The sequence below is a fragment of the Xiphophorus couchianus genome, chromosome 18 (assembly GCF_001444195.1).
Source record: "Xiphophorus couchianus chromosome 18, X_couchianus-1.0, whole genome shotgun sequence".
In the NCBI taxonomy this organism is placed as follows: Eukaryota; Metazoa; Chordata; class Actinopteri; order Cyprinodontiformes; family Poeciliidae; genus Xiphophorus; species Xiphophorus couchianus.
In genome coordinates, this window is record NC_040245.1 from 23,269,766 (window position 1) to 23,292,656 (window position 22,891).

A 22,891-nucleotide genomic window follows, 5' to 3' on the forward strand; every position below is an offset into this window, starting at 1 on the left:
ATTTTCCATTAAAAGAAAATAGGAAAATTTCTTTATTCAACAGAAGTTTGCATCGGCATGAATGTCACATTATGGTTTTTATCAATTTATTATTGTGGATTCCTACATCAACATAGTCAAAATTTTGCAATAATTAAAAATATGCCTCACTGAGTTGCAGAAGTTTCCCACATAATTCTGGCTGCTTTTTTTTTTTTTATCTCCCCAGAATCGGAAAAGTTCATTTTAATTTACTCTCTCTAAATAACAACATGTCTTCTAAAGGATTGAGCTCAGAGCCGTTTAAAAAAAAAAGCTTGAAGTTGGTGAGCTTCCCTCCCGCTCCAAACCCGTTTAGATTTGTGGAAAGCATGAAGTTATCAGCGTCAGACCCAAACTACCATCCTCACCCTCACACTGGAAGAAATTGGATGTGATTTTTCGGGACAACCATGAAACTACCAAGGTTTCAACTGACTATGAATTGGAAACGACCAATGTCAAAACCCAGAGTAAAATTAGTTTTACATCATCCTAGACTGAAAAGGATTCTGGCCATGAAAGGAAACTTCTCTTGTAGCTTTACTGGTATTTCCAAAGGCCTTCTGGATCAAATAAGTTAAATTATTTGACCTTGAAGATGAGGAATGATCTTTGGAGGAGTCCAGTTGAAGCTTTCACAGAAGAAGCACTTTCCCACATGTTGAGCGGGAAAGTGCTATACATATATATAACTATATGTAGTTATACTTACATTACATCATAACAAAAAAAATAAATAAATTCAGACATTTCACGGTTGAAGTCGATTTGTTGGGGAGTTCTCTGCTTGACTCGTCTTTATTATAGGCAAGATGTATAAAATTATTGTTTCGCTCATGTAAGAAGTCATATGAGAGAAATGGGTGTTAGGAAAATCATTTGTGGAGATTTTTTTGTTTTTGCAGTTAAACATTTGTCTTTAACATGTAAATGATAGAATAAAACCTCTTATTGTACCAAATTCTTGCTCTGGCACATCGATTTATTTCACAGTGAATGTTGGCTGCTTTGAAATTTTTGGTTTCTGCACGAGTGATGAAATAATTTGAAGATTTATGTTAAGCAAACTATAAATTTCCCTTTGCATCTGATGTCAAAGAAGTTATACCACTTTAACATGACTTTAACTTATTAGTCTGTTTGTTTTTTCCTATTTAGCTGGAAGAAACACTACAAATGAGGAGCTAGAGAGCATGTTAGAGAGTGACAACCCTGCCATCTTTACCTCTGGGGTAAGTGACTCTATTGGCATTTTTAAAAAAGTATTTTATTCTGTCTTGCTATTATTTTCTTGTCTCTATTAATCCTCAGATAATAATGGATAACATCACCCAACAAGCAATGAATGAGATCGAGACGCGGCACAACGAGATTATCAAGCTGGAGAACAGCATCAGGGAACTTCATGACATGTTCATGGATATGGCCATGTTGGTGGAGAGCCAGGTGAAAACCACACTCCTTCTCTCTGTCTCGCTGTCCAGCTCTCCAGAGATAAGCTTTTAAAAGGTTTTTCCTAATTTAGATTCTTTATTAATCTTCAGGAAGCTGCAAGTTTTAATTTGCAGACAATAAGTTCAGTCGTAGCATGATTTCCATTTCCATCAGGTTCTCCCATGCTGTGTGTCTTTGTACTATTTTGGGTCAGACCAGTTTTGGTTCGAGGACAGTAGGCCTATATTTATTAATTTTTAAAGTTGCTTGGATTTCAGGAGACAGGCTTTATCTGTGTAACTGCTGCATAAAAAAAAAACCCACTGTCTTGTTAAGGTTCTCAACTGTTGAAGAAATATACAGCTTTTCAGACTTTTACTTTTTATATTATCAAGCTAGAAGCATTTATGACTTCACTCAATTACAAACGCTGTCTTGTACAAACTGAGTGATTCAGGGGATCATTCAGATGCTAATCCAGAGACGTAATTCCTTAGATCCTTACACACTCATCAGTAATCCTTCGGTGCAGAGTTGTGTCTGCTGTCCTCAGTGAACTTCAGTCCTGCTGTTTCTGCTGCCATGTCTGACTGCAGGAGTGTGGGCTGAACTCCCCACAGAGAATTCCCACATCAGCAAATACCGCGCACAACATGGAGGATTAAAGAAAAATGAAATGCATCAACATTTATTTTGATTTCGTGATGCCATTATTAGAACAAATATATCCATCCATCCATTTTCTTACACCCTTGTACCTAGTGGGGTCTGGAGGTGCTGGTGTCTTTCTCCAGCTGACGTTCCGGGCGAGAGGCGGGGTCACCCTGGACAGGTCGCCAGTCATAGAACAAATATAGACAAGTGAAATTAAACATAATGGCAAAAACGCATTTACACCTACGTGTTTCACAAGCATTCTTATCTGAATGGCTATGAAACAAAACAAGGAGATGATGTTAAACATTTACATGAATTACAACAAAACATGCTTCCCAGACAATAGCTGCAGTTTTTATTACAATTGTGTACAAAATTGTAACGCTGTTTTCATTTTTAAAAAAAATTAAAATCTGTACACATTATAAGTAACTAAAACTTTTGGCATGACGGATATAAATTCTTGTGTGAGATGTGCTTGTATTTTATCCATGGCAGTAGCGCTCATCATAAACCAGGAGAGGAGACCTCAGAGTGACATTCCCCTTATACTTCGGAGTTATTTCAATGTTTTAGACATTTCATTGCATTGTTTACCACTGAATTTCTGTCACCCCCAGAAGTCTGGTTTTATGCACTTTTAGTTAGAACCTCACTTATCATAGGTTTTCTGCTGTTTTACTGGAATATATCTGTGTTACACCATTTGTTTTAAAACATTATTTTCCTATAAACTGCTGTACATTTTTACCAGAATAAATAATGAAGTCATTTGATTGGTTATGTCACTTAAACATAATACGTTTTGTTCCTAACACAGGACCAACAGAACAACCTATAGTGAATCTGAGTCAGAATGCATTATATCTACGCACCAATATCTACTTAGTGTGGTTGTTTTTCCAACCATATGCCTTCCATCTAAAATCATATCTCTACTAAATTTTCTTCTACATCAAGAGGTTTTATTTAAATACATGCTGATTACAATTTAATTCCCTATTATTTTTGTAATGTCTTTGTCTTCTGTGCGCTCCGGTGCTTCCATCGATGTAGTTATTAACTCTAAACAAACACTAAAAGTTAGTTATTAAGCTGCATTTGAAATATGAACGGAGGTAATGTTGTCTCATGAAAGTCCCATCACTTCCTGTGTCAGTAAATTGCCATAGCGAAATAAGGACAACTGTTTTAATTCAAGGAAATTGCATGCGTGTGTATTAATATCCAAATTTTAATTTATTTTCCTCATAGTTTGAGATCATTCTCAGATGAAAATGTAATTTTACTGTTTCAGCATTGCTCTCTTCCTGTCTCTCTGTCCACAACTCTGCTTTCTCCTCTTTGTGTTCGCACAACCCTGTCACCACTGCAATGACTCTAAGCTCTAGACAACAAAGAAAGCTCCTTCCAATAAAACAAGGTAATATAAGTCTGTTTATAATTTTATCATGTTGTGAATGATCTCTTTTTTTTTTTTTATTCACATGCATGCTGTGCAGACTGGCTTTAAACTGGACTTTGTAATTGTTTTATGATCACTAATTTACAATAATTATATTTTGTTGTTAAAACCTATTTATGTCTGAATCACAGCGAAGAGTAGTCGAATCGTGGACATAAATCTAAATTATTTGTGTGTATTTCTTTAAAGTTGAAATCAGGTTTGTTGCTAAGCTGGGAACAGAGATGGAAATATTTCAAAGAGCAACAACAATGTACCATGAAGATGACGTTGTGCTCCGGTGGCATGTAATGTCACCTGAACTTATCAAAGGCATTATTAGTTTTGATTTTCCCTCCAGTCTTGTGGATAATAAGTGTCTTGCCTGCAAACACAAGCCTGAAAATTAGACAGACTTCAATAAACCAGATATTTTCTTATTGGTCCATTCTCACACAGAAGATGTTGATTAGTGATAAATACAGAATAATGTGGCCGTGGTGGAAGAGGAGTGAAGCGCTTTGGAAAATACAAGGTGTGTGTGGTACAGGAAAGCAGGGCTTGGAACCACTGATCTATGTGATGCGTTTGTGCTTTCACCAACACGTCCTCTGCCTTCTTGTTTTGTGTGCAGGGCGAGCTGGTGAACAACGTCCAGCGGAGTGTTCTGGGCGCTCAGGAATATGTGGAGGAAGCAAAGGAGCGCATCCCAAAATGCAAAAAGCTCAAAAAGACCAGCAGACGGGTGACATACTTATCTCATTTTCTTTCTCCTTCTCCCTCCCTTCACCTCCTCTCTCTCCGTACATCCACTCCTCCTGCTCCTGCCCACACACCTGGCCCCTTCTGTCTACTTCCTGTCTGTCTCCCACACCTCCTCTCTCTAACTAACCTTCCTAGGGGGAAATGATAGACCGCATAGAGTACAATGTGGACCACTCGGTAGACTATGTGGAGAGGGCGGTATCAGACACTAAGAAGGCGGTTAAGTACCAGAGTAAAGCCCGGAGGGTGAGTGTCTGCGATGAGCACGCATGCGCAGCAAAACGCTACTTCAGAAGCATTGCATGCCCCCAGAGGAGTGGAGTGTTGGCTGTTGTCTGTGTGCATGGATGTTTACCTGTTGTACAGTTTGCATGCAAAGTGTCCGTGTGTTGGGAATGGATTGAACGCAACTTGTGGCGCCGACTGGAAGACGAGGCTGTGTTGACCTCTGGTGGTACCAACTCACTCACGACAGTCTGTCTCTACAGGCATCTTTGGATTTTTGTTTTAAGTATCAGATCCAGGGAATTACGGATCTCTAACTTAGAGATAACCACAAATTTAGGCTTTGCCTCTAAATCAATCAATGACCTCAGAGAGCATAATTACAAGTAAACAAAAGTGCAAGAAGTGTCTCATCTCTCATTCTCCTCGTGATTCTTTTGATTTTTTTTTTTGTACTTCTTCACTGTGATTGACTTCTAAATCCAGCTGCATCTTATATTTACATATAAGTCCTTGCTGTGATACCCAATCTGCTGTAGCAACTGATAAAGCAACAAAGTTATTCTTGCTTGTAAAAATCTCTCATCAGTCTCGTTAAAAATTCATTACTCAAACTTTCAGTTTCCAACAGTAATTCATCTGAACACGTTATTCTTCATCAAGCAGCTCTAATTGGACACTTTTCCAGGAAGGAGTGTAATTTGTATATTACAAAAATATAATTATTACATTGGAAGTAGGCCCTTATTTAATCAATTATTAACTTCTTAGTGATCACAATAATATATTTTAAGGGTCAATGAAGTAAATAAACTTTTAAATTTCTAAGGTAAAAAAAAATCTAAAAGTTCTGCCAATTTTTCTATTTTTTCTTCTTCTTTTTTTTTTTTACCAAACTAGATTTTTAGAAAATGTCCTTGAGAAAAAGAAAGGATTGATTTTTGACCCTTAACCAAGCTTGATTGGAAAATCAAATGCACGTCCTTTGGCCTGAGTCGTGTTTTGCCGCTTTCTCATTGAACTGGACCAGATCTGTCGACCCATTTGTTCTCAGCGCCCCGTCCTCTCACCTTCACTCCCAGGCAATCTCTGCTTAACCCGACCTGCAGGTACCGTTTTGTGGAAGAGAGTTTAAGCTTGAATTATGTAGCCATTGGATGGTTTCCCATCTTTCATTGAACAAAGTCAAATTGAGCTTCTTTAACCAGCTTAACTGAGGAAGGTGAACTTCTGAAAGATAATGGAACGATTCTGCCCTCTGCTGGTTAAAAATAACACCAATCCGCTCCTTCTTTCTCTCCTTTTTTCCCTTTGAATTTCCTTTATTTTTTGTTGCTCCTTTTTCTCTATTTGTTTCTTTCTTTCTTACTTTTCCTGATGACCCTTGTTTGACACTTATTTGCTCTCTCTGTTCCCCATCCAGAAAATGATCCTGATAGGTGGTTGTGTCGCCGTGTGCCTCATCATCCTCATTGTTTCTCTTGCTGCCGGCCTCAGTTAGGACCCTGACACACACCGTTTGCTACTCTAGAAGTGGCTCAATAATTTAGTGTCACCATTGTAAATGAGCACTCAAACTGTGTGGGACTAATTAATATTGTCTAACTGTGTTATTTTATATTGCTCTTGCACATGTTGTGTTTCTTATTTTGCACGTTTTCTGAAAATTACAAAATGTTGCGTACTTTCCCAAATTGAGCATTTACTCTAATTATCTAATTATCACATGCATCTCTGAACAGTTCATGGACAACCAATCTTTTTCAAAACTTGTGGATGCAGAGTTTTGAATAAGCGCCATAAAAAAAATACTTTTTCAAGGGTGATAAAATCTAGTAAAACTATTAAAATTTTCAGCAAACTCACACCAATGCAACATTTTTTCACTTCAGGTAGAGAAACTATTACCAACAACGTCACTAGATCTCACTTTCGAAAAAGCCAACCTAATCCTTTAACTGCACTAGCTTAGCGTTGCTATATGTCTTACCACAAAAAACTCAGTTAGTTTTCCAATAATATATGTTCTTTTCTTCCTAAAATGCAATTTCAAGCTATCACAACAGGCAGTGGTTTAAAAAAAAATCTACATTCATTTGGCCCAGACACTGAAGAAAATCACATATTGTTTGGAGAAAGCTCATTTAAATTTAATTTAATGAAGTAATCCCCAGACATTTTCTACTTACCATATATAATTAATAAAAAACCCAGTGAAATAACAACTTTTCATATCTGAGAAAATTCCCCAAAAACGAACACCCGTCAACAGTCTGGCTGCTGACTTCTCTGGAGTCGTCCATTTCTGCTGTGGTAGCGAATGTTTCCTGTCCTTATCCCTCTGCCCCGAGTTGAACCCAAGATTCAAGTTGTTACAATCACACAACAAGTGCAGAGAGACAAAGAGCGTTGTGCTCACTCCATCATTTTCTGTGTTGCCATTAGCAGCCATACATCTGTTTCACATTTGAAGTGTCTTCCTTTTTGTCACAAAAGAAATCCAGTTAGTTTTGAAAATAGCATAAAGCCACACTCTACTGTTACTTAGACTGTGTCATTGTCCATATATGGTAATGGTATTTCCCTTTGGAGAGGCTCAACTCCAGAAAGTCTTTCCTGATACACAATCAGGAGAGACAAAGCAAATCATTATTTGCTTTGAAAAAGATAGAAAGGTCCCCTTAAATCCATTTTTATTTTATATATTTAATTGTTTTGGCTTGAAAATATAATGCCTTTTACCTTTTCAGTTCAGGACAGATTTGGAAAATAATTTAATAGAAATGCACATAAATATGCTTGACATACATGTAAAAATACATCATGACCATTTTCCATGTGATTCATACAACAAACATTTGCGTAAATGTTGCTTCGGCTGAGGCTATTCAACGGAGACCCATATCAACAATTTGATCAACATGCCGTGAGAATTTGCATGGATCCACCAAAAGCATTTGGTCCATCACAGAAATTAGGAACTGCCTTTTTGATTTAAAGGTTGAACAAGTAGCAGTAGCCAATTCTGTCATGAGAAATGCGCCAACTGAGAATAACTGTGATGTAAATCCACTATTTGGTCTTTAGTTCCTATCATTTAGCTCTTTTGCTAAATGAGAGACATGGATAATTCAACTGAAGCTCAGATTAAAACAAATCTGAGACATCATGTTATTGTTTTGTCGGACACTGGTTGCTTATGAATTATATTTATTGATAGTGTTAAAAACCTGTATTGAGCCTTTTCTACCACCAGAGGGAGCTAAAGCTGATTCTCTGACCTTGCTTTTAACGCTGCAGTGATCGTGTTTGTTGGATGTGTAAAACGCCACTAAGGCAGAGAGAACTCAACATGAGCTAACATAAGAAGGCGGCTTGATCTGATCTAATGTATTTATCTTGAAATACTCTATTAAATCAAACAAAAGATTGCTAAAAATCTTTAGTTGAGATTGCTAAAATCTCAATCTTTATTGCCGTGACGACAGTAACTTTCATTTCAGCTGAATTTCCTCTCAGAGGACAAAAACGTTTATAGCTTGCTGTAAATATTGCAGCACTCTTTTATTTACCTGCATTTTCTGAAGAATTGATTACAATCTTAAATGATAATTTTACGTTTCACTGAGTTCCCTCTGCCTGTAAAGCTTAACGTTACCTTTAAGTTGTTGAACAAAATGCCGGAAGCAAATATTCAAACGTGAGCTTTTACAAATCCTTGTCATAGTTGCACTCCAAGAATTTCCTGAGATTATTTTATGCTGTTAAATCCCACTTTTGTTTTCTGAGTTCCACTTTGTTCAAATGTATTAAAGCTCTGTTCATACTGCTAACATGCTTTCTTCTCTTTCCTGTCTGCTGCGTGGGATTTTTCTTTTTTTATGTCATTATTCTTTTCTTTTTTTTACTCTCTGTAGAAGAAAATCATGATCATTATATGCTGTGTGGTTTTGGGAATTGTCATTGCTTCCATAGTTGGAGGAACTCTGTCTTAAACCTCTGCTGCTGTCACACCCACAAATGAAAACAGGCAAAGCCAGTTCATTCAGTGTCCTGTATAAAAAACTTCAATCCAGCACGGTGTTTCCCAGCCCCGGTCCTCAGATCAAACTGCCCTGTGTCTTGTAGATGTTCTCCTTACGATAACACAACCGATTCTGATAATTGAAGTTCAACCGGCGCCTGGCAGTTGGCCAATTGATCGAAATCGGGTTTTCCGAAGCAGAGAGACATCTAACGCATCCCTGGCAGTTCATCCTGAGGGTCAGTGTTGGAAACGACCGATCTGGAACATGCCACATTACTGTATGATGCATTCTGCAAATAGTGTACAGGGCCAGAGGTGATCTCGCATGAGTTGCTATTTTGTAAAAATGTGGTGCTGCAAGTTGTTCATCTGGATGTTGTTAAAGGCTATGATGTTTCTGGAAAAGGGACGTTACTCAATAGTATGTATTCTTAGGCATTCCAATTCGCAAATAAGACACTACTTTGTACTCTCTGTTTTGTGTTGTACAAGCGAAGTGACGGGTCACTCACCTGCAGTGTTTTCACAGACAATATTTTACCTATTGATTTGTAGTTTTTTATATATATATGTTCATATTTTATTCTAGTTTCCTTCAAAGCCCTTCATGGTGAAGTGTTGTTCTGTGTTCAGATGCAAGGGGGGGGGAGGGGACCAGAAAAAGAAAACTAACCATGTACAGACGTAAATGTTTTTGCTTGTTGAATCCTCACACTGCCAAACTTCTTTTGTTTTACTATTTTTTATATACACAGCTGAAGCAGTTAAACTGTTTCTTTTACACTGCCTGGCCAAAAAAAAAGTCGCCACCAAAAAATGGTCACACTCTAATATTTTGTTGGACCGCCTTTAGCTTTGATTACAGCCCGCATTCGCTGTGGCATTGTTTCAATAAGCTTCTGCAGTGTCACAAGATTTATTTCCGTCCAGTGTTGCATTAATCTTTCACCAAGATCTTGTATTGATGATGGGAGAGTCTGACCACTGCGCAAAGCCTTCTCCAGCACATCCCAAAGATTCTCAATGGGGTTAAGGTCTGGACTCTGTGGTGGCCAATCCATGTGTGAAAAAGATGTCTCATGCTCCCTGAACCACTCTTTCACAATGTGAGCCCGATGAATCCTGGCATTGTCATCTTGGAATATGCCCGTTCCATTTGGGAAGACAAAATCCATTGATGGAATAACCTGGTCATTCAATATATTCAGGTAGTCAGCTGACCTCATTCTTTGGGCACACAATGTTGCTGAACCTGACCAACTGCAGCAACCCCAGATCATAGCACTGCCCCCACAGGCTTGTACAGTAGGCACTAGGCATGATGGGTGCATCACTTTACCTGCCTCTCTTCTTACCCTGATGCGCCCATCACTCTGGAACAGGGTAAATCTGGACTCATCAGACCACATGACCCTCTTCCATTCCTCCAGAGTCCAATCTTTATGCTCCCTAGCAAACTGAAGCCTTTTTTTCTGGTTAGCCTTACTGATTAGAGGTTTTCTTACGGCTACACAGCTGTTCAATCCCAACCCCTTGAGTTCCCTTTGCATTGTGTGTGTGGAAATGCTTATGTGTTCAGAATTAAACACACTCCTGAGTTCTGCTGTCGTTTTTCTTCAATTTGATTTGACCAAACGTTTAAGTAATCGCCGATCACAATCATTCAGGATTTTTTTCCGACCACATTTCTTCCTGGAAGACGATGGTTCCCCACCATCCTTCCAGTTTTTAATGATGCGTTGGACATTTCTTAACCCAATTCTAGTAGTTTCTGCAATCTCCTTAGATGTTTTCTCTGCTTGATGCATGCCAATGATTTGACCCTTCTTAAACAGACTAACGTCTTTTCCACGACCACAGGATGTGTCTTTTGCCATGGTTGTTTAAGAAATGAGGAGTTACTCATTGCATCAGCTGGGGTTAAATAACTTGTTGCCAGCTGAAAGATAATCGCCTATGCAGTACTTATCCAACAGGAGGCTTGTACCTATTTGCTTAGTTAAATCCAGGTGGCAACTTTTTTTTGGCCAGGCAGAGTATTTTTAGTTTAGTTTATTCCTGATCTTGCTGGTGTGGCTCTCTGTATGTATGCATGCATGTTTAAGAACGCACGTTCTGTAGCTTCTTGGACTGTCGAGTCAAGCTGGAGTGTTGCTACGTAGCCACCGGTGTCTTTTCTTTTTATACAAAGCTCTCTAACACTGCCAGTCAGTTCAGCTAAGCTAAGCCGAGTCTCACCTACTTAAATAAAAATTTACTTCTGCTCAATTTACGTGAATTTTAAACAGCGCATTTTATTTTCTCTGGCTACTTCGTTTATTCCTCGATTAGTCGATGACAGTATGAACAGACAGTCGGAGAGGCCCTCATTCGTTTTCATGGACACATTCCCAAACTGCAACCGTGTTGCCTACTCAATGTGTTGCCTTTCTGTTGTATTGTGTTAAACTGGTTTTCTTTGTTTTGTACTTGTTTTTTTGTTTGTTTTCAAGTAAAGTCTATTTGGAAAATGATCTGGAGATGTTGTGTTTTGATTAGCAGAAGAACTTTCGGGTCGGTGGGGAACAACACATCCTCCCTCCACATTCATCTGATACTCTGGTCTATGCAAGTAATATATTACATTAGAATAGTGTTAAAAGGTGCATTTCAGTAACTTCAGTAACGTTTAACATAGAAAAATACTGATTTGAAAAAGTGTTCTTCCTGAAAGTATTGTGTATTTATTTGTAGTATATATTTTCCTTCTTTTTTTTGCTTTTTCAGTACTTTGTTAAACACTGTAAAAATGAACTTTTATCATGTGCAGAGTTGATAAACATAAAGAGGCTCCAGATGACGGAGCGGTTGGTCCCGCAGCTTCCTCTGGACTCGTCCCCCTGGGAGTGACTTGCATGTGGGTCAGAGATTTGAGGCGTGACACAGCTGATCGGGTTTGAATGATGGAATAAGCAGTTTTGCTCAGGACAGAGTTTGACTGAAAGGTAAAAATTGCCATGAATAGGTGTTGAGGGTCCAAAAAAACAGGAGACAGGTGGGTAAAATAGACAACCTTTACTCAGTAAGAAATTGGATTACCGTTCTTTCAGTGGTAGAGAAAGTACTCAGACAACTAGTAAAAGTAAAATCATCATATTAACATTTTTACTTGAGTAAAAGTAAAAAAAAAAACTGCTGGCTTTTAAAAACACTTAAGTATTAAAAGTAGAAGTACTTGCTGAATGTGTTATCTAATAGCTAGTAAAATGTCATTAAATGAACCTATCGTATTTAATTTTAATACATCGATAATGTGCCATTTTAATGAACAATGCCGCAGGTAAAGCATGTTTTTATTGTGTTTACTCTCTGTGACATGATTTACATTTAGATTCACATGCAACCAAGGAAGGGGAGTCGAACTTGGGACACATAGCAGTGTTGTACCACCTAACCCGAGACCAAGTCAAGACCAAGGCCAGCGCCCCACGCAACATGACAATCAAATGTGAAATATGATCAAAATTGCTTCTCAAATTGATCTGAAAGATCCAAATTCCCATAAAAACGCCAAGATATTAAATACTTAGAGCGGAAATAACTTTAACCAATATCATTATCAATTCAAACGCTTCTTCATTCTGCTTTGCTTCCATCTCTGTGCCACAATCCACAGAGGTCTCCTGCCATCCCTTAGATGATAACGCCCTGGGCGGTTGCCCATATCGCCCATGTCAGAAACCACCACTGTCTGCACCATTAAACACAGCAATTAAGACAATGCCCTAATGGTAAACAACGCTCAACTATGAACACTTTCCAAGGCGCAACAAGCAAGAAATAACCAAGCACAAGGTTATTTCATAAGAACAGTCACGGTCCGCGAGAAACAATGAAAAATGATGTTTGAAAATGCACAATTTTCATGTTGAAAATGCTTTGACAATAGCAATTTTAGCTTCTTAAAGCTGTTTTTAAGTGTAGAAGTAGAAAGTACAGATACTTACTGTAAAATGTAGTGAAGTAAAAGTCGAAAGTATCCACGATTGAATCTACTCAAGTAAAAGTACAGATACATGAAAATTGTACTTGCGTACTTCCTACCACTGATTACATTTATATCTTAATGAAGCTGTTTTGAGATTCAGATTTTACTCATTGGGAATAAATGTGATCTATATTATATCTTGGCAAAATGGGCTGGAGGTTATCCTTTTGAAACCATGTTTTCTCATGGTTTTTTTTTTAATGTTCTTTTTGACTATTTGTTATCCAGAGTTATTTAACATATATATATATATATATATATATATATATAGGCTATATATATCCAGGACAGTGACGTCAAGCTCATAATTTCCTCTGTAAAATAAAAATGGGGCTAATTTCCAGTTTAAGTACAAACTACTAGGTAGATATCAGCCTTACGGCACCACTATTACATTCACAGACAAAACATTAAAAAAAACATTAAAAAAAGAAAAGTAAGGGTAGCGTAGTTCGCCTTAACAACAGATGGATTTATCAAACACTGTTGTCTCAGTAGCCAGGGAAAAGGTAGAAGCGCCTGGTTAGAGTACATCTGTCTTTTGTTGGCATTTGTCTCATTTTTTCATCAGGAAAGTCTTCGAAGCGCTGCATGACCTGCAGGATAGAAACAGACATAAAAATGACTCTTTCCACTCTGTGTTTGTTTGTTTGTTTTTTTAGGATTCAACGTTGTGCCATCTGAGAAACAAAAAAAATATATACTTTTCTGAAAAGTTCGTCAATGTCGTCCTTGTGGGAGCAGGTGTTGAAGACTTCAACAATGTACTGAATCAGGAAGGAGCCCGAATCCTCTCTTCTGTATGAGACGGTATCTGTACAAACAAAAGCAAAACAAAAAACAAAACGCAGTTTCCTTACATGCAGTTACTATTTTCTGATTGTGATCTAAAAGAAAACAAACCAAACACGTGCATCTAGTTGATTTAAGACACAAACTGACCAGGCGTGCTTGACAGGAGGGAGATGAAGTCCTTCTCCTTGTGAACGTAGCGAAAGGAGTCTGCAACAAGGCCGCCTGTAGGAGAGGCTGGTCGGTGCGACGCCTCGTCGGACACCACGCTGTCGCTGACAATGGTATGTCCTACCGAAGCTGCAGCAAACGAGCGATAATTACACCTGGATCTGAGTCAAGCCGCAGTCTCAAACTCAGGGTGAATGATGGCCACCTCCTCTGCAGGCCTGGATGATGATGACCTTGGGTTTGTCCATCAGTTTGGAGCATTTGTTTGGGCCGAGGTATTTGTAGATTGTGTCAATGGGGAATTCGTCTGGTTTGTCTATCTTGTGATCGACTCCGAGTATCAATCCCCGTTTTCCGTGAGACATGATCACCACGAACACGCTGTCGGTTTCTTTCAGTTTGGGGTGTCTTGTGAATTCAAGCAGAGCCTTGTCAATGTCCTGTTGGAAAATGAACGTCAGCCACTGTTTAATGAACTGGTAGGCCTACACTAGATGAGATATCTTAGGTAGAACAGTCCTTATTTTCTGGTATGCACAATAAAAATGATTTGTTTTTCATCCTCGTAACTTTCTGTTCAATCGTGAAAAAGTGAGTCGTACCTGAAAGTGAACACCGTGATTTTAAACCGCAGCTGAATCAACCATCAAGTTGAGACAAGTGCAATAAGAGTTTCACCTGAAAGCACGGTAGCGTTCAAAGAACCTGTGTTTTTGACTGTGTAGCCATGCACACCAACAAAAGTTTAGCATTTCACATAAAATGTCTTTAAAACAGGCCTAGAAAAAGCTTTGGATTGAATAAGAGTTACAATTTATGGCTTAAGTTACAATGCATCACATTTTTCATAACATTTTAGCTGCTGAAATGTCACTGCTGCTTGATGCAAGGTTCACAATTTTGCTGCTTTGTATTTAAAAAGAATACCTATTTTAACATTTTTGGTGCATTTTGATATTTTCCAAATCAAGGAACAAACCAAAGATAACGTATCCTTGTAAGAAAGGTTTGCTTTGCCCAGAGTTTTTTTTAACCTTTACGTTTTGTAGCTTTCACATTTGAAGCTTTTTTTTTTTTTTTATCAACGCAGCAGTTTAAATGCAAAGAAGGTTTAAAAACAGGAGCGTAAAATACCTTTGCTGTGAGGTCGTTGTGCTTCACCACCTCGTACTGCAGGGATCTGAGCAGATTCAACATGTTCTCCTCGTCTTTCTCGGCTCCCTTTCTGGTCAAGTTGTCGTCAGTAAAGTTTCTATTGGTGATCAAAAGGGCCACGCGGCTTTTCAGAGACTTATCGGACACTTTGTAAATCTGTATAAACAAGAACCAATGCAAGAATACGGGATTAAATACATTTTCTGCAAACAACGATTTTACTTTTAATTGTACAATCGAGAGCTTGTCATTGAAAAATACTCCACTGTACAATCAGCCTGACTACAGTTATTTATGTAATATTTAGATGTTGATTGTAAAACTTTACATCTGGATCATTCATTTTTTCCGTCCTCTCAGAGTCAGACACGGGGATGAGTCTGTTTGACCAGGTTTTGTTTGTCGGAGAAGCTACATCTGAGGAAAAAAACCACAACATTTGTCTTACTATGATGTCAAGTGATTGTTTTTATCCTTCATAACAATTCAAGACTCTCCTTGCAGTCGCACCCGGTTGATCCTGTGAATCAGGGAACAGCTCGGCGTGCAGCGCTTCATCTCTGGTTTTAATGTGGTCGATCAGCATCTTGCTGCCTCTGGTGCCCTTCTTCCTCACAATGTCGATGAGGCAGCGCGCCATGTCTGCTTTGTTGGTGTTGTCCTCAAGCACAGACTCCACCTCGCCATCGTTCAACAAACGATCCTCGAGAAGGTCGTCCAGGAGCTGCTTGAGTATCGGCTTTGACACCTTCTCCACAAATTTGCTGCGGACTTTGGAAATTTCCTTATCTGCAATAAAATATACAATAAAAAAAAAAAACAGCTCTGAAAATCCTGACAAGGACATAGAAAAAAAACAAGCAGTGAATAAATCCTAAATCCTGAAGCCTTACCTGCCATTGCTCAGAATGGAGGAGACGAATGCCCGGTCCTCTGAAAGTTACGGAGGGGTGTGTGTGTGTGGGCGTGTGTGGGTGTGTGTGTGTGTGTTGAGGAAGTGCTTATAAAAGCAGGGTGAGACAGATGTTTGAGCTGCGCACGGTTTCTTGGAAGCTCACTATTATACCAACAACATGTTCTGACTGGCTGAACATGTTCTGAAGATATGAACCCTGAGCGCTATAATGAACCCAGTTATGTAATCTGGTTAAATGATATTCCCAGAAAGTAAAGAAAAGACCTGTAATAATCTTTGACGTGGTTAAAGATCTTTATAGAGCTACATGCATTCTAGGTTTTCACTTTCCTCTGATCACATGCACATCCCGCTAAAAGTCCTTTTTCACCATGAACACACAGATCAAATGTCATCATCGCCTGACAAACCAGTTTGCGTTTCTCCCAGGCTTCATGTGCATCGCTTACAGTTCCTGCAAAAGACATTCACACCGCTTTTTTCTTACACATTGCCACATTGCAGCTATAAACTTTTATGTATCTAATTGGGATTTTATGATGCAGGCCAACACAAAGCAGTGCATAATTGTCATTTTGAAGGAAAGGGATACGTTTTTCAAATATATCAATATATATATTATTAACACTTCAAAACTTTGACCTTGAGTTTTACTTTAGTCCAGGATTCGTCAGTTATTGCTTTTTATATTCCTGTCATTTTCTTTTAGGTTTACAACTTGTTGCAGTTTTGGTTTGTTAGTGTACGTAAAAGATATTGAACGCTAATGTGTACCTGCTTTTTCTGATTTTCATATGGTTTTTTTTTAAAAAGTTGTTATTCCTTGCACTTTACGATTCCTCACTGTACTTTAAATCACATTAAGATACTTTGAGTTGTAACGTGTCAAAATGTGAAACGTTTACAAAAATATGCTTTTATTTTTGTGTATAAACTTCCCGTGAAACCCCCCCACCCCAAAAAAACAAAAAATAAATGCGACATATCAATATGCAAGGTCAAAAAAACAACTAAAATGCTACAAGGTATTTGTGTGTGTGTGTGTATTGAAAGCCGCTCCTGCAGCAGATCCTACAGAGGTGTAGGCCCCCTTTCTTATCAAAAATATCTCATGTTGCTAAGTTTTCTGGGCAGAAGCTGACTTTTAAAACATTATTGACATATCCTTACCAGGAATAGGGTCAGAGTCATTTCTGAACGTTAGCTAATTCAGTTTTTTAAAACTGTCACCATGTCGTGACAGTACGGTGTGACACTGGTGGTCTGTGAAGAGATGGAGCTGCTCCACCTCCTCCCAGTGCCACTGCTGAGAAATGCACGGTCAAAAACAGCCAGTCAGAGGCAGCAGAAAGGTCTTAATGCAGGAATGAGTTTTATGTATTCAGTATAAAAAGATTACAACCAGTCAGACCAAAAAGATTTGCCGATAACTAAGAGGTATTCACACATGTTGAGTGTTTGCATGTTGTTGCAGGTTCAGTCTGTAGACTGCAGAAAGAGATACCAGAAGTATTTGGTTTTGGAAAACGTCTGGATAATGTGCTCAATGCTTGTTTTTCAGTTTCATTCCTCCTTTTTCGAGGTTTTCAGTGCTGCTGGGTGAATATTTAGCCTGTCCTAACATGTGCAATTATACGCTTTCATATTTCCCCTGCAGCCAGCAGGATCTCAGCCTCTCGCTTCCCACATCTCACATGTTTACACTGGCAAATGACAGATGTGCTTTGTGGCTATCCGGGAACGCTGCAGCACACGAACTTCATTAGGAAAAGAGAAGAAGACACTTTTTTTTTTTTTTTGTCTACATTTGCAAAATTATAGTGAAAAAATTACGTTTCACTAAAGCTTCCAGATTGCTGTGGGAGCTGTCAAAATGAATCGAGAATATTTTTTTCTGACCTTCACTTCTTGCACAAGTGATTTTAATATGTAATTACACAACTGAGTTCAGTGATTGTTATCAGTAATACAGAGATTACAAGAACAGCATTTAGTATGAGCACTGATTGGGAGTTTCTCCAAATGTAGAAATGTTTACCAATAGTTTGCGATCTGAAAAGCATTTCAGAAATCGTAAAAGTATTTTGTTTTGGGTTAGTTTTTGATGTGGAAAAATTACACCTGCTAGTTGTATTGCTATATGTTTATTCTAAGTTAATGTATATTCCCACCGAGATAAAGCTATTTGAGTTACATGTACAAGGATGGATGTTGTTTTTCCCAGCTGCATGGGAACCGGTCTGTTTCCCATGCTTTGGATCCCTTATCCCTTTTGTATAAAACTCATGTGTTGTCTCTGCCTAGCAGAGCTTTTTGTTCAGATTTGCTTCATTATTAATTGTCCTACAAGCTCTCTGAGTTGTGCACAATTCATGAACAAACCTGATGGAGTGATTTCACCTGAACAGTGCTTGGAAATAGTTTATTTTCCACAAAAGAAATGTTTCCATGTTTTTGTGCAGAATGCAGGCGGAGGAGTACCAACATCAAGACGTTAGGGTAGCTAAAACGAGCGACGACTCTACAGTCATGCTGCTAAAGATTTATGTTTGTTTTTCATGCAACTGGGAGCCGCTCTTGGCAGAGCGCCTTTCATTGTGTTGGTTCTTCCTGTTACGAGGAGACCTCACTGCTGCTGAATCAAATCTGCTCCTTTTCTTTAGAGGTCACCGATAAGCATGGTCCACTAAGTCTGACGAAATTTAATTAAACTAGCTTGTAAACTATATGAATTAGACGTGTTTGCCTCGTACAGAACCCTCCAATTACATATTTTGTGGATTTAAAAAACAGAATGTGGAAATTTTTTTTTTGTGAACATTTTACTCCTGTCTTTATTTCAAGGATGCTGTAGTTTTAAAAGGGGTCATCACTTGTAATGTCACGTTATGCTGTCCAGTTTTCAGATACGGCACCAATTTGTTTGCAGCATCTATTTTGTATTTTGGTCACTATTTTAAATATTACACACGAGATCTTTTGTAGTCTTTCACAGGGTTTTTAACTTACCCAGCTCCTTCAAGTCGGGGAGCAGTAAGGGAAAGGAAGCGGCGTTGCTTTTGATGTTTTGTTTGTTCAATCAAAACATGGGCAGCTGGTTTCTTTTTCACATTTTTTCTTAATGACTGAAGCATTAAGCCAGCAGAGCATATTCTGCTGGTACAACCAGTTTGGAAGCGTCTCTAACTCTGCATGTGTCTGCATGGATACATGTATACCTATGTTGACCTACAGCACAGACCAAAAGTTTGGACACACCTTTTAATTCAATGAGTTTCCTTTATTTTCATGACTATTGACATTGTAGATTCACACTGAAGGCATCAAAACTATGAATAACACATGTGGAAATATGCACTAAACAAAAAAAGTGTAAAACAACTGAAAATACCCCTTATATTCTAGTTTCTTCAAAGTAGCAACCTTTTGCTGTGATTACTGCTTTGCACACACTCTGCATTTTCTTGATGAGCTTCAAGAGGTAGTCACCTGAAATGGTTTTCACTTCATAGGTCAACCTGCCCTGTCAGGTTAATACGTGGGATTTCTTGCCTTAAAAATAGTCATGAAAATAAAGAAAACCCATTTTAATTAGAAGGTGTGTCCAAACTTTTGGTCTGCACTGTATATCCATTTGACTGAATGTCCAACCCATTTAGATCATTTGTTTTTTTTAATGTACCTTATTAAAGCAACTTGTTTTATTTTTCTTATGCTGGTTTCAAATTCAATTACCAAAACTTGAACAAAACTCTTCTTTAATAAGTGGACAGAGTTTTATACAATACAACTACTTAATGCGGGTTAACTCTGCTATATTATTGTACTTGGAGACGTACGGCAGGACAAGGACATTTTTTGAGGGGATTTATGTTGTAGAAATATGAATAACACCGGAATATAGAGACAGACCATGTTTTTCTTCAAATGTTTATTCTTTATTTTAAGCACAGTATAAAGAAATAGTCCAAAGTGAATGAAACTGAATCCAATTAAAGTAAATATGCACTCCTTAGTAAAATAATCCAATCACTCACAGTCTAAAAACTAATTAAAAGAATAAACAAGATTAAAAGCCCGACATCTTGGTATGCGTATATGTAGAATTTTATATAAAGATACCCATAAGGAGCATTTTAATGGCACAATTCAATGTCACAGTGGTTTGTCAAACAGTAAATGTTAATGCTAATTAATGTTAGCTTCACAGATTTACCAAACGTTGGCTGTCTCAGTGGCCTGGAAAAAGGTAGAAGCGCTTCGTTAGAGTGCATCTGTCTTTTGTTGGCATTTGTCTTTTGGTGTTATCAGGAAACTCCTCAAAGCGCTGCATGACCTGCAGAGTTCAGTGAAAAATAAAGACAGTGACTCGTGTCTGAACGTGTTCACTCTTTTCCCGTCTTTAAATTCTCTATTTCCTGATCACTAAGACTCGTACCTTCCTGAAAAGCTCGTCGATGTCGTCCTCGTGGGAGCAGGTGTTGAAGACCTCAGCGATGTACTGAATCAGGAAGGAGCCCAGATCCTCTCTTCTGTAGGAGACGGTGTCTGTAAGGAGCAACAGTTTTCTTGCACAAGTTGAGAAAACGTCTGGAACACTATGGACTTAAAAGACAAACCTACCCGGAGTGCTGGACAGGAGGGAGATGAAGTCCTTTTCTTTGTGGACGTATCGGATAGCATCGTCAACAATCTTGCCGCCTCCATTAGCAGGAAGTTGCTGCGACACATCATCACAGACCACCTTATCCGAAGCGCTGTCACTGACTAACACGGATCCACCCGTCTCTGTAACCAACAGGGACAAGATTAAACCGGGATTAGGTCGTCCCAAACCAGGACAGGTGGTGCCCACCTCCTCTGCAGGCCTGGATGATGATGATCTTGGGTTTGTTCATCAAGGCAGGGCATTCCTGGGGGCCCAGGTGTCTGTAGATGTTGTCGACGGGGAATTCATCTTTATTTTCCTCGCTGTGGTTGACCCCAAGGACAAATTCGCGTTTCCCATGAGACATGATCACCACAAACACGCTGTCGGTGTCCCTCAGCTTCGGATGCTCTGCGAAAGTGTGCAGAACCTCATTCATCCTCTGTGCGAAATTAAAATGGAGACAATTCAGTCACAGCACAATGAGGAGAATGTGCAAGATGTCAGCGTTCAAACAGATTTCCTCATTAAACATCTTCTGTCGGTTAGCTCTATACACAAACTATACAAATATACATTCTTGTTATTCAAAACAAAATTTCCTGTCATGTTAAATATTTATCTTTTGCTACCTGAGCAACCCCGACAACTACAGGTGAACTTTGCTCAGTGCTTATGCAACTTTCAGTCATGACAGTCATATTTCAATCATAAAAGATGATTCTGCGACTTAGAATCAAAGTTTGTGCTCTGATTTTGTTGAGAACAGCAGCAGATTTGTCATGCAACAGCTTTGTCAGGCATCAGACGTACTGTGCACTGCAAAAATATTAATACTTCAGATTTTTACATTGCACAAACTTTTGGAGTATTTTATTATAGTTTTCCATGATATATCAATACAAAGTTGCTTTTTTTTCAGATAAAAGTTTTGAAAGTTTGGTATGTAGAGCTTACATATTAAATGTAGACAGAGTAAATTGACTAAACATAATTTATTTCACCAATTCTGAAATATTTTATTGTTTTTGTCAAACTTAAAGCTAGGAATGCCAGAAATAGCCAGACCCCCAAAACATCATAACTTTTTTGGCAGCAGGAACTAACTTTTATCGCGATTGTTAAATGTTAATTGGGAAAAGTTGCTTTCAATACAACTAAAGTAAGAAAAAAGAAAGTTAAAAAAGGCCCATTTAATACCTGTGCAGTGAGGTCATTGTGCTTCACCACCTCATATCCCAGGGATCTCAGCAGTTTCTCCATGTTCTCCTCGTCTTTCTCGGCTCCCTTTCTGGTTAATCTCTCATTAGCAAAGTTTCTGTTAGTGATTAAAAGGGCCACGCGGCTTCTGAGGGACTCATCTGACACGGCGTAAACCTGAAATATCAAACGAGACACAAATTAACATCAGAAAGAGTAAATAGTATTGAGAATGTGAGGCTTAAGCATCGTTTAACGTGGAAAATTCCCAAAGTTTTTATCTGGTTTGGGGAGAACTTAAATGAAATCACAAGGCCTTTTATCCTCTGACTGCGTCTCTTCAAACTAAATTATGTCGTGTTTGTGTCTAATTGTTATTTTTGCCTGCTTTCACTTTTTATTGTTAAACTTTATTTTCACAGCAGTGGACTGTAAGCTGAAAAATTAGCAACTGCTCATTCAAAACGCCCTCCGTGAAGTAAAAGCGGCATAGCTCGTGTTGAATAAGTCAGAGGAGGCAACGCAAGAGTTGAACTCAGGTTACATCTTTGGATTTCCGTTTCTCGTTCCAGAAGGAGTCGGTCGTGGTGACGAGGGAGTTTGACCAGGCGTGCTGGTTCTGAGGAGCTGGAACTGAGGGGGGAAAAAAACCATCTCTAGTTATCACAACTGGAAAATTGTGTGTGTGTGTGTGTGTGTGTGTGTGTTTTTGTATTCATTTGACATTACGGACTTTGTAATAAAGGATTTCACTTGGCTCTCACCTGGCGTTGGCTTACAGGTGAGGCCGAGTTCGGAGTGAAGTGTAGGGTCTCTGTTCTCAAGGTGTTGGATCATCTTCCTGCTGGCTCTGTCCCCTTTCCTCCTCACCATGTCGATGAGGCAGCGGGCCATGTCCGCTTTCCCCGTGTTGTCCTCCAGCACAGAGTCGGTCTCCCCATCGTTCAACAAGCGGTCCTCCAGCAGGTCATCCAGCAGCTGCTTGATTAAAGCTTTGGAGACTTTTTCCACAAATCTCCCTCTCACTCTGGCGAGCTCCTTGTCTGCAGAGAAAAACAGGATGTGGGAAATACAGACAAGGGCTTAAATCTGCGGTTGCTCGAGCCTTACCAGCCATCACACTGGAGGTGAACGTCCTGTCTTCTAACAGATGAGGATTAGTGTGTGTGTGTGTACAAAGGAAGAGTTCAAGCTTTCAAAGCCCTGTTGAGTTCCAGGTAACTGGTTGGAAGCCCGTTCAACTAGTATTTCCTTGTCAGGTTTGTCTCTGAGGCTGTCATTCACTCAGACCTGAAATCATGCCAATTATGCTACCAATTATTTACTCACAAGTGTTTCAGGGGTCATAAACCCTTTGTAACTGTTTTCCTTACACATTTTGTCGAACTTTGCAGTCGAACGTTAATGCA

General features: G+C 38.8%; 2 protein-coding genes across 9 annotated transcripts in view; one reads left to right on the top strand and one right to left on the bottom strand.

Moving 5' to 3' along the window:
* The window catches only part of stx1a (syntaxin 1A (brain)), a 61,340-nt gene extending 51,971 nt beyond the window's left edge, over positions 1-9,369 (top strand). Inside the window, exons 7-11 of one of the 6 annotated variants that reach the window (XR_003599125.1) lie at positions 1,180-1,253; positions 1,333-1,467; positions 3,504-3,535; positions 4,191-4,301; positions 5,970-9,369. Coding sequence is in view for 5 of the 6 variants with exons in the window: in XM_028045816.1 (XP_027901617.1) it covers positions 1,180-1,253; positions 1,333-1,467; positions 4,191-4,466 (485 nt within the window). In the remaining variant the exon portion in view is untranslated. Of the gene's footprint in view, positions 1-1,179; positions 1,254-1,332; positions 1,468-3,497; positions 3,536-4,190; positions 4,568-5,969 lie in introns of those variants that run through there. The other 5 variants (XM_028045818.1, XM_028045820.1, XM_028045821.1 and 2 more) reach the window with 5 other exon arrangements.
* A 2,243-nt stretch (positions 9,370-11,612) lies between these two features.
* LOC114133592 (caspase-1-like) lies at positions 11,613-22,834 on the bottom strand. 3 transcript variants are annotated; one of them, XM_027999625.1, is made up of 8 exons: positions 22,593-22,749; positions 22,247-22,525; positions 22,027-22,115; positions 21,483-21,659; positions 20,490-20,724; positions 20,258-20,422; positions 20,073-20,182; positions 11,613-13,196 (listed from the first exon to the last, which is right to left on the bottom strand). In XM_027999625.1, exons 1-8 carry the CDS (start codon positions 22,597-22,599, stop codon positions 13,092-13,094), a joined length of 1,167 nt encoding a protein of 388 aa, XP_027855426.1. In that variant the 5' UTR covers positions 22,600-22,749; the 3' UTR covers positions 11,613-13,091. The 3 variants fall into 3 exon arrangements, with proteins under 3 accessions (XP_027855426.1, XP_027855428.1, XP_027855427.1); XM_027999627.1 differs by lacking the exons at positions 20,073-20,182; positions 20,258-20,422; positions 20,490-20,724; ... (2 more) ...; positions 22,247-22,525; positions 22,593-22,749 and adding exons at positions 13,305-13,414; positions 13,543-13,692; positions 13,769-14,003; ... (2 more) ...; positions 15,229-15,507; positions 15,612-15,780; XM_027999626.1 differs by lacking the exon at positions 11,613-13,196 and adding an exon at positions 19,551-19,970 and having other exon boundaries at positions 22,593-22,834.
* Positions 22,835-22,891: the final 57 nt, after the last annotated feature.

Excerpts from the sequence above, each read along its gene's own strand:
- LOC114133592 (XM_027999625.1), bottom strand. Across the intron at positions 21,660-22,026 it reads AGAAACGGAAATCCAAAGAT|GTTTACGCCGTGTCAGATGA; the intron begins GTAACCTGAGTT and ends TTGATATTTCAG. Across the intron at positions 20,725-21,482 it reads ACAATGACCTCACTGCACAG|AGGATGAATGAGGTTCTGCA; the intron begins GTATTAAATGGG and ends AATTTCGCACAG.